General features: G+C 39.9%; 1 protein-coding gene across 1 annotated transcript in view; it reads right to left on the bottom strand.

The window, feature by feature from the left end:
• Nucleotides 1–350: 350 nt before the first annotated feature.
• Nucleotides 351–12,031, bottom strand: part of TTN (titin) — a 336,226-nt gene continuing 324,545 nt past the window's right edge. Inside the window, 7 exon segments of the mRNA XM_043993320.1 lie at nt 351–1,664; nt 1,786–2,088; nt 2,583–2,736; nt 2,823–3,502; nt 5,209–5,365; nt 5,456–11,178; nt 11,325–11,918. Coding sequence (XP_043849255.1) covers nt 1,366–1,664; nt 1,786–2,088; nt 2,583–2,736; nt 2,823–3,502; nt 5,209–5,365; nt 5,456–11,178; nt 11,325–11,918 — 7,910 coding nt within the window. The 3' untranslated portion in view covers nt 351–1,365.

Below are 12,031 nucleotides of genomic sequence, written 5' to 3'. Positions count from 1 at the left end.
GAAACTTTTTCATTATTAATCAGCCATTCAGGCTATCAATCCAGGACAGAAGATGATCAGGCTGTCGGGTACTATAAAAATGCATCACTCTGATCAATTTTCAAGATAAATTTGTTTCAGTATATCAGTCAATATGTACTATATATTACCTAGGGTTTATTTTCCTTCCTCAAGTACATTGCACACAATTAGAGTATTTCCTAAAAGGATCATAACTGATTAAGGTGAGTTTTGTTGAGGCAAATGAGTTGCCTTGTCTTATTCATATTTTAATTTATGCATATGAATCTAGGTTCCCCCATCTGTCACCTCTCTCTCCCACCAAGCAAATAAGACGACACATTCTGAGATGCAGATAACATGCTTTATTTCAATGCTACTTTCTCGAGGAGGTTCAACAATTACAATTAGCGATCATTTATTTCTAATTGAAAAGAACTACATCAAATTGAAGTTGAGGGCACTGCTTACTGGTTTAACAACAGCTTCCTGTGTTGGTTGTTTTGTTTCCTTTGCTGTGGTTCATTGCTTAGTTGCCCAAATTTTAGGTGTAAGATAATTCTAATACTACCACACAAACACAATTATTGCACTCTAGGAACCTCCAGGAGTGGGCACTGCTTCTGCATTGGAAAACCTGAACATCTTGGTTAAATGAGGGAATGGCCAGGAGATGTTATTTTTTCAAGCTTTCCAGGCAATCCTCATGCCAGAAGCAGTACAGAGGAGTGAACAAAGTGTTGGCCGTTACACTTTGTCCTGACCAATAGGTAAGTCAAATGACAATTCTGAGTGTGACGTAATCAGAAGGAATGTGAGACATTCAAGTGATGCTTACAGGAGGGTATTTGCAAACATCACCAGTGTCTTACATTTCTGATTCAGTAAATATTTGCACATGTATTAGGTGACCTGAACAGCATTATCTTCTAAGTATAAGGGCATCTTCAGTGGGGAATCTCTCAACCCACTGAGGCATTCTTAGACATCAACACTTTGTTGAGGCACAAAGATTAGTTAAATGTTGAGCAGGGTATTCGTTTCAGGAAAAACTTTCTCCTACCAACAGTTAGTTCCATAAGTTGCATTGTAAAATGTCGCTAAATAAATGGTACAAAACTTGATAACCGTTACTTCGGCTATATACAGTATGTACATGTCAATGAGAAATGTATAACGTTCTTAAGTCAACAATAATGACAGCAAATCATGTATAGCTTTGGCCTTTGTCTCATTCAGATCGATTAAAAAAATACTTTTTTATATTTACAGATCAGAAAGTTCAGTCCATGTGAAGCACTTATATTTAGTCCATGTGTGAATCAATTGCAAAAAGTCAAGTATAAATATGAGAGCCCAGGCTCTCTAAATTGATCGAATATTTATATTCACAGTGGCAGAGTCAGATCCAAATTCATTCCCTAAGCTCAGGGTATAAAGTCCACCATCCTTCTTTTGCACGTCCATGATTATTAGAGTCGTCAGGTCATCAGTAGTTTCAATATGGAACCTGCCTTGTTGTTCCTGATTTTGGATTTTTCTTCCACCATAGGACCATGTTATTTCAGGAGCAGGTTCTCCCGTAAAAGCACAGGCTAGTGTTAAAACCTTGCCCTCATCAATGCTGATATCAGATGGAAGAGCTTCAATTTTAGGTGGAATTCCTTTAATGGAAGAGGAAAAAGGTTTAAGCTTATTTTAGTTAAAAGTGGCGATTATCTTTCTACTAAATATTATTCTAGGGAACTAGATTGTTCTACCTCTACTAGTAATTTTATTGCTCACCTCTTATACCTGCTTTAAGCATTCTACTAGTTGAACTTTCCAGATGTGCCATACTAGATTTTCCCATAGAACTGCTGGAACTCATCTCTACAAAAGACTCTTTCATGGAAGACATGCTTTGGGCAGACATGCTTGCAAATTTCATTTCAGTCATGCTGCTAGTGCTGCTACTGCTGAAACTGCTGAAGGATGCCTCTTGCTTAGAGGCGGACATTTGAACTGATTGAGAAGAGAAAATTCCTTGCATGCTTGTATCATCACTTGTCCTCAATACTACCTCTTTTGAAGGTTCTTCAACTAGAGCTGTGGAGCATAGCAAAGACAGTGAAACATAAATGGCATCCTGTTAATTGATGACGTCAGACACTGACTTACAGATTTGGAAAAAACAAAAAGGACTTTGCTGTCAAAGCATAATAAGCAGATACAATGAGTCCTATCAAAAGCCAAGCTAGGGAAAAAGTAATCCTTAAATGACTAGCATTATATTGCGTGCAAGTATGCTAGATATCACTGCAGGGAAGAATTGATTAAGGATAAAGAGAAAAACCATTATATTGTACATTCTTGCAGTAGGTGTTATAGGACCTCTGGAAACTCTTGGTTTTGAAATGTGATACATAAAACTTTACTTAGGTTAAAAAAACAACCTGTTTGATTAAATGCATGAATCACTGCAGAATGCCTGCCTCTTACATATCCAACAATCAAAGCATATGCACTCCTCCGTATGCATGTGGTAAAAAGATATTGGTGAATCAAAAGATAATTGACAAAAAAACCCCAACAATACTTACGGAGTACTGTTAAGGATGCTGTGGCAGAACATTGTCCATGGAAATTTTTGGCTTTGATTGTGTATTTTCCACTGTCGGTTACCGTTGCATTTCGAATTTCAAGAGAATATGCATTTTTGGAGCGGCTTACTCTGACATTTGAAGAGGCAGAAATCTAAGAAAGAAAAAGTGTTTTATGATTTCCTCAGGAAATAAGGATGGTCTTTATTCTCAAAAATAGATTATCCTTAAAGAACTTACCAGCAGGTTGTTTTTAAACCACTCAATTTCAGGGGATGGATCTCCAGTGATTTCACAAGAAAAGAGGACATTTTGTCCTTCATTCACATTTTGTGACTTGGGCTGTGTGATGAAGGCAGGGGCATCGGAGCGCTCTTGACACAGGGCCATATCAAACTGGCACTTGACGATCCCTTGGCTGGTTTTACCTATACAGGTAAGTATTCCTTCATCTCTGTGGCTAGCTTTCTTGATGGTTAAAGTGTGATCACTGCCAGACACTCCATATCTGTAATCTTCTGAGTTAGTAAGCTCCACTCCATTCAGTACCCACTTTACTTCAGAGGCATCAGCAATGTTAGCTTTTAGAGTAATTTTCTGACCTTCAGATATGCTCATCTGAGTGGAAGATGCTTTAATTTCAGCATGAGCTCTGATTTCTTCTGATGCCTGGGTCTTTTTCACAATTTCCTCATGGACAACTGATTTTTCCAGTGAGACTGCTTCTGATTTCTTGATTTCTTCAGAAATGAGTGCTTTTGAAAATTCCTCCTTGAGCGATGACTTCTCATGAGATATTGTTTCAGATTTCTGGATTTCTTCAGAAACTAAGGCTTTTTTGGCTACTTCTTCTTGGGCAACTGCTTTTTTCTGAGAGGTAATTTCTGAGGTTTTTTGTATAGAAGTTTTCTTTTCTTCATCTTTAATATTTAGAAAAGAAAATTCTCTATATTAGTATTGAATTGTAATTGGAAATAGATCTTATCTTACCCTTTATTTTATTTTATTTTTGTTTGGTTTTTTGCATGGCAATGAGGGTTAAGTGACTTGCCCAGGGTCACACAGCTAGTAAGTGTCAAGTGTCTGAGGCCAAATTTGAACTCAGGTTCTCCTGAGTGTAGGGCTGGTGCTTTAACCACTGCGCCACCTAGCTGCCCCCTACCCTTTATTTTTGTGCGAAATGTTTGTGGCCAGAGACAACTTGCAAAATTGAGGGTACAATAGTATGTAGGTCTCTCTGGGCCCAAACTCATCGGATGCTCATGCAGAATAATTTAATGGAGAATTCAGTGTAAATGTGATTTTGATCACTTAACAAACATGCCTTTCGAAAAGGACATACATGATATATGAAGTGAATTAATATATTTTAAATGAAGGTTTTAGTGCAAGTGGTTCCTAGCCTGGGATATGTGAACTTTTTAAAAAGATTTTAATAACTATAATTAAGTATAATTAGTTTCACTTATAATCCTATGGATTTTACTTTACACATCTGAAAACATCTTTTTTTTTTGCGGGGCAATGGGGGTTAAGTGACTTGCCCAGGGTCACACAGCTAGTAAAAGTCAAGTGTCTGAGGCTGGATTTGAACTCAGATACGCCTGAATCCAGGGCTGGTGTTTTATCCACTGCGCCACCTAGCCACCCCCTGAAAACATCATTTTGAAAAGGGATGCACAGACTTCACCAGACTTCCACTGAAGTCCATGACACACAAAAAAGGTTAAGAATCTCTTCTTTAGTGCATCGAAAGGAAAGATTCAAACAAGTAAACTGAAAGTCCTCTAGGGAACTTTTTGTAATTCCTTAGAAAACTAGTAACTGTGACTGACACATAATGTCCTTGACTAAATTATTACATTATACATTTCTGGAAGACTGGCTCTGTGGCATATTGTTCCTAACAGAAAAACCATGAGCGGGTAAGCACTTAGTTCTTTTGATGATACTAATGATTGTAGCAAAAACCTTATGGCTAGGTCTATACAGAAATAGTATCATGGAATTTGGAAGTCACATTTTGTTTTAAAGCATTTCCATAATATAGTACAACAAAAAAAGGTGATTGTACATGAACTGCAATTTTTTTTTTTGCACATATAGAAGTTTGTTTTTGTTTTTGTTTTGTTTTGTGCAGGACAATGAGGGTTAAGTGACTTGTCCAGGGTCACACAGCTAATAAATGTCAAGTGTCTGAGGCTGGATTTGAACTCAGGTCTTCCTGAATCCAGGGCCAGTCCTTTATCCACTGTGCCATCTAGCTGCCCCTACAAACTGCAAATCTGCAATGCACAACTTGTTCTTCCTTTTAAATATACAACAGAATTATCATGTAAATTTCTTTTTTTCTTTCTGCCCCCTGCTCTACAGATGGCTACCATTAGATACAAATAGATATATACAAATAGGTATATATATATGTGTAAAATTATTCTATACATCTATTTATTAGTTCTTTCTCTGGATGCAGATAGCATTTCTTCATATGATCTTTATAGTTAATTTGGGTATTTATAATATATAATAGTATTTATAAAAAGCTATTTTTTAAAGAAAGTAAATGTCTATATGTTGGTTCCGTTCATATAGTTTTTCAAAAAACTTCAACAGAAAGTGAACCTACCCTTTATTGCTAATTTGCAGCTAGAGGAAACAGATCCAGCTGAATTTGTTACTGTACACAAAAAGAGTCCACTGTCTGAAGCAGTGGTATCACGTATTTCTAAGTAGAATCCTCCTTTGTCTTCAGATAGTTCATATTTTCCGCCCCGTACAAGAGCCTGCAAGAGTATAAATAATTTGATTTTCAAGTTGTGAACTAATTTGGAGATAGAATTTTTGTTCAACATATAAAAGAAAGGACAATTTACCTTTCCGTCCTTAGTCCAGCTAACAGTGGGCCAAGGCTCTCCTGTGGCTTTAATTGAAAACTTGGCAACAGTATTTGAAGATATGGTCATATCTTGCAGTCCAGTAACAATTACTGGCTTGGAGGGAACTGGTTCAGCAGCTTTCTTTTCTGTTTTCTTGGTTTCTGTTGGCTCAGACACTTTCTGAGCTGATTTCTTAAGGTCTGTCGACTCAGCAGTTTTATCAACTGATTTCTTGGTCTCTGTTGACTCAGCAGTTTTCTGGATTGATTTCTTGGTCTCTGTCGTCTCAACAGTTTTTTCAATTGCTGTCTTGGTCTCGAGAGTTTTGGACACTTGGTCATGGATACTCTTAAAGGCTTGGCCAACAAACTGGAAATTAGTCTTAGATGCTCCACCTTCACTAGATATTTCACAGACATATTCTCCTCTATCAGCTTCAGTGAGGTTTTGGATTTTGAGTTCATAAGTGCCATCTGCTGAATAATGAAACTGGAAATGGCCATTTTCCTTCAATTTCTTGCCATCTTTATACCATGTCACCTCTTTGGCACTTAAAACACTGCTTTCAACTGCACAGGTGAGCTTTGCAATGTCTTTGGCAGCTTCCACTTTGAGTGGCTGAATGATCTTCGGAGGAGCAATGACTGGTAGCTGTACTTTTTCAGTTGGGGTGGCTTTAGTTTCTGTTGGTGCTGGGCTTTTGGGGTGAGAAGTAACTAGCTCCGGAGACTTCACTCTCTTGGGTGATTTCACAGCTTCTGGAGATTTTGTGTGAGGCTCAGGGGACTTGACCCTTGGAGGTGACGTAACTGTCTTTTCAGGGACCCTGGCCTTTTGAATAGTCAGAGTAAATTGTGCTTCCTGTTTTCCTTCAGCATTTTCTACCACCACAGTATAGCTGCCTTCATCTGAAGCCTGGACTGAAGAAATCTCAAAGGTAGAATGGTACTTTGTGGTTGTGACTTGGTGACGTCCAGAGGAACTGATTATTTGCCCTGCACGGAACCATGTAACTGTTGGTACTGGTTCACCGTCAGTGTCACAAGAAAATCTTGCAGACTCGCCCTCATAGACAGTTATGGACCGTGGTTTGGTCAGAATCCTTGCTGCCAAAGTTGTCTTAATTTTTCTGTGTGCGGCTTTCTCCTCCACTGATCTTTCTTCAGATGCCGTGGCTTTCATTTCAGCTGAAGCATAATGTTCGTGTGATGTGAGAGTTTCCCTGGTCTCTGTCATTTGTGATTTAACCTCCCTTACGGATGAGGAAGCTTCCATCTCAGATGTTTTCTTAAATGATGAAACAGCGTATGCTTCTGTTCTGGTCAGTTCAGGAAAAACTGATCTCGGTACTTCTTCATCTTTGCGTCGGGAAGTATAGGTAGTGTAATCCCCTCCAGTAACATCTAATGTTGCATAATCAGAAGCTTCTCCTTTGTAATTAGTGCACACGGCACGATATGTCCCACTGTCATCAATATGGCAGTCCAGAATTTCTAAGGTCAGAACCCCACTTGTGTTAGTATAATGAATCTTGCTGCTCTCTTGGAGTTCTACACCATTATGGTACCATTTAACGTCAGCAGTTGGCTTAGACTGAACATTTAGGATGAAGCGGGTATTTTGCCCACATGGTACACGATGAGAGCGCATCCTCAGTGTAATTCGAGGAGCATGGTCCAGAGTGAAAGGCTGTTGACTCAGAATCTCATACTTTCGTTCTGATGTCTTCTGAGTCTTTAATGCAGCCTTCATAGACTCATACCTGGAAAATATGTCAAATCTTGCAGTTCTCTCAAATCTGGAGAGAGATCTTTCACTTGATACTGGGCTGGGAGAACGTGGCCGAGTCCTCTCCGGCGTTGGGGATCTTCTTTCAGTTTCATATTCTTCAGCTGGTTGTGTACGTGGCCGGATCAGTTCAGATACTGGCCGCATTAATTCAATGTAAGTTGGAGAAAGAGATCGTCGTCTTCCTAGTAGCCTAGAGACAGATGAAGATGCTTCTCTTTGCGCACGTTTTGAAATTTCGATTTCTTCTTCAATTTCTGTTATTTCAGTTATTTCTCTTTCTCTTCTGCTTTTCTTTCTAGATTTTTCTTCCTTGGCCATATGGTCAAGTTCGCTTTTATATTCTGAGAGCCTCTGGGTTGTTGTAACTGGACGGAGCAATTCCTCATCTTCTTTCTCAGCCATGATTCTTTGCCGCTGCCTAGGATGTCTATATGCAGCTCTGGCATGGCGTTCACGTAATTCCATGTAACTTGTACTAGTTTCCTTTTTAGATGGGATATGATAAGTTGAATATCTGAAATCTTTTCTTGTTTCATCTACTTTGACATGAGCACTTGGTGAAGAATAACGTAGACTAGATAGCTCAAACCGGGGAGGGCTCCGGCTTGGTGGGGAAGCAGAGAAGCCAAGTTCAAGTTCTTCTTCAAGACGCAGTCTTTCTTCTTCAGTCCTTTTCATGGCTAAGTAATCATCAATTGGAAGAAGTAGTTCCTCATCTGAAAGGTCACCAAGAGACCTCCTTCTAGGTCTATAATAATAGTCATAATCAGGAGATGGTGTCCGACGGCGGGCTGGTCTCACTATCTCAAGATCATCCTGGGATAGTTTGGGTATACGCCATTTAGGTCTGTACTGGTCTGTAATGCGTGGAAGAGGCATCACATAGAACTGTTCCCATCTGGAGAGGCGAATACGTTTGGGCCTTTTCTGTGCAATTCTATCAATCTTCCCAGGCATCTCAAACTGGTCACGTAGTTTCTTGTACCATTTCATGTCAGACATTGGCACAAATTGCTTAATGTGTTGGTCTTCCTCAATGGTAGTACGTCTCAGCCTGCGTGGTTCTGGTACTTCATAAGGCATACGGAGTCGTTTTTCTTCCTTCTTTTCCTCTGTTTTGAGTTCAAATTCACCTTTTACAGTCTTGGTGCTTACAGCAGGTTTGTAAAGTATGGCAGCTTCTCTTAGTGCCTCCTGTGCTACTTGGGTCAGTGGCACAGATTCAGTACCAGAAAGGATCTCAGCCATTCTTAGCGTCTTGTCAATTTGTTTTTGTACGTGTCTTTCACGCTCTTCTTGAGTCTTGTATTCTTGCTTGACATACTTCAGGCGTTCTACTTGTAGGTGAGCCTGGCAGCTCGTAGAGCCTGCAGAGTTGGTGGCGGTGACTCTGTAATAACCTGTGTCACCTGGTAATGTATCTCTTATATGCAAAGCATAATAGTCCAAGCCTTCATGGATAATTTCAATGCTGGGACCAAGGGACAGAGGCTGACCATCTTTCTCCCATTTTAAAGTTGGTGGTGGGATGCCAGAAACTCTAATTTCAAAGCAGACACTCTGGCCTTCCTGACATTCTGCATTAGCCAGTAATCGTTTGAACATTGGTCTTAGGGTAGTGTCTGCTGCTGGTGGGTGTGGGGTCACAGTCAGCTTAGCTTTACAGCTGTCTTCACCATACTTGTTCCGTGCCACCACAGTATATTCAGCATCGTCATCTGTGGTTACACTGTTGATTGTTAGTTGGTAAAGACCCTTGTCAGTCTCAAATGTATACTTCTTGTCATCATCACCTGGTTTGATTTTCTGTCCTGACTTATACCATGTCACCCGGGGTTCTGGATGAACTGTTATGGTCACACCAAACCTTACATTTTCACCAATGTAGGCAGTCCGGTTGTAGAGAGGCAAAGTGAATTCTGGTGGCCTCTCTAGGAGTCTCATAGCATCTGTCCTCCTTTTAATTCTCTTTACGGTTCTACGACAGTAATAGTCATAAGATTCTCTCACACCTTTAACAAAGAGCTCTGCATAGGAACTGTCTTCTCCATAGTCATTGACCACCTTGCATCTATATGTACCATCATCTGCTCTAGTAATGTCTTTGATATACAGGATGGCTTGTCCATCTTGGTAGGTAATTTCATATTTTTCACTATTCTCCAGCTGTCTGATGCCAAAGTACCAGGTCACTTGGGTGGATTCATCATAATTTTCAATGCTGCATTGATATTTTACATACCCGCCTTCTTCTCCAATGGCATGCATTATTTGCCCAGAAATGGGACCAATTTCAATTGATGCAACTTTAACTTTAGCAACACTCACTCCTTTCTGAGATCTAATTGCTCCACCACAAGAGATCCGGGCTGCTGATACAACCATGTTGAGGTCTTTCTTTATCAAGGTGTGGTAGTAACGCCTGTGTTTTAGTGTCCTGATGACTTTAGTGCTCACGTTTTCTATCCTCTGCTTTAGCCATGGATGCTGGAGAGCCTCAGAAGCCGTCATGCGAGATTTTCTTTCTTTCACCAAGAGCCGATCAACAAAGTCCATGGCTTCAATGCTGATATCCTTGAAGGCTTCTTCATCAAAGCTATACTCAGCATTCATGATGTTTTCAATCATCTGTTGGTTGGTTTCAGCCAGGAATGGATTAATACCACTCAACAGAACATATACCAGGGTTCCAAGGGACCACATGTCTGTGGCTGTACTGACAACATCATGCTGATGTACTTCAGGTGCATAATATTCAGGAGCATTGAACATAAGCCTAAAGTTGTCCCCTGGCTTTAACTGCCTGGCTTGACCAAATTCAATGATTTTAATGACAGAGCTTCTTCTTGTCTGATAAATGATATTGTCTGGCCTAATGTCAAAGTGCCCAATATTGTGACTATGTAAGAATTCAAGGGCTTCACAGACCTGGCGAACATAACTTACGATCTCTCTTTCATTGAGTTCAAAAGCACTCGTGTTAATTCTTTCAAAGATATCGAGCCCTGAAATAAATTCAAAGATCATAACCAACTCTTCCATGCTTTCAAATGATTCATGGAGGTATAAGATATTCCTATGTCTAGCAATGTTCAGAATAGAAATTTCTTTCTTTACCAAAACCTGGTCAGTTCCTTTAACTTTGACAAACTTGGCCATGTATGTCTTCTTAGAAGAAGTTTCAACACAGCGGTGGACAATTCCAAACTGTCCACGCCCTAGATCTTCAGCAATCATGTATTTGTCATAGAGTTCCTTGGTTGAAGAGTGAGAAGCCTTAGTTTTGCTGACTTCTCGGGTTTCATCCACCTCTTCATCATAGTTCATTACTCTAGTCTTATCTTCCTTGGTTATGGTTGGTTCTGTAGGTTCAGAAGGTTTGCTGAGACCAAATTTATTTTCAGCTATTACACGGAACTGGTAACTAGTCTTACCAAATAAGTTAATCACAGTATACCGTGTTTCCCGAGCTTGACCCACACGGAGCCATCTCTCTGCTGTAGTGGCACATTTTTCAATAATGTAGTTGGTGATTTTGCTACCACCATCAGAAGCTGGCTCAGTCCAAGTTAAGTTGACTGAATCTCTTGAGACTTCGCTCACTTTGACTCCCCTTGGGGGATCGGGAACATCAGCCACATCCAGTTCAACTGTCTTCTGATCAATTCCAAATCGGTTTTTAGCACAGACGACATAGAAGCCAGCATCTTTTCTCTCCACTCCATTGGAGAAGACAAGGGACGTGAATGATCTGGTGACAATCACTTGGTAGTGGCCATTGTTGTCGATGAGATCCTGTCCTTTCTGCCAGGTGATCACTGGGTCTGGTTTGCCGCTGAAGGGAATCTTGATGCTGACGACCTCTCCCCGCAGAGCATGAACAGCTCCCATACCTTCAAGGTTTTTAGGCAAGTGTATCTTTGCAGGAACTGCACCAGAAGAAACAAGAACAACAACAACAAAAATATTTAGAAACAACATTTCTAGTTATCAGCAAAAATGTTTAAATAGAGAAACACCAGAATATGAATGTTTTCTCCAGCATCAAGCTTGTGTTTATTATTTGCATTATTACCTTCAACATCTAAGGAGGCTGTGCCAGACACAGATCCCCCTTGGTTAGTAGCTCTGACTTGGTAGACAGTGGCATCATCATCTGATACATTTGTTATGATGAGTTGGTGGTATCCACCCTTAAATTCTTGAATTCTGTACTTTTCTCCATCTGCAATGATTTCTTTGCCCTGGCGGTACCATTTGACAACAGGCTTGGGATGACCAGTGACTTTGCAGACCAATGTTGCATTGCTCTGATATCTGACATTCAGATTTCTCAGTTCATCTTTAAAGTGTGGTGCTTGTATTGGGACATCAGATTTAGGAGTGACAGGTTCTGATATTTCACTCCATTCACTTTCACCACCTAGGTTTTCACATTTCACACGGAACTCATATTCAAGACCTTCAATAAGGTTTTGTACAGAAAAGACGGTTTCTCGAATTTCATCTGTTGTCACAGCAATCCACTTATTTTGTTTCTTTTCACGCCTCTCAAGGTAGTAATTTCTAATCTTTGCCCCACCATCACTTGAAGGTGGCTTCCAAGACACAACACAGGAATCTTTTGTAAGAGCAGTTATAGTTGGTTTGCCAGGAGCACCAGGCTTTTCTGGATAAAAACAAAAGATTTGAATCATGAATTTAGATAAGTATACTTATTGTTGAACAGCACAAAATCCTGCTGTGTGTTAGTTGTTGTTTTACTTCATAGTTTGGGACATT

This window comes from Dromiciops gliroides, chromosome 3, assembly GCF_019393635.1.
Source record: "Dromiciops gliroides isolate mDroGli1 chromosome 3, mDroGli1.pri, whole genome shotgun sequence".
NCBI lineage: Eukaryota > Metazoa > Chordata > Mammalia > Microbiotheria > Microbiotheriidae > Dromiciops > Dromiciops gliroides.
Note: the sequence above shows the minus strand (reverse complement) of the source record. Positions and strands in the feature narration are given on the sequence as shown.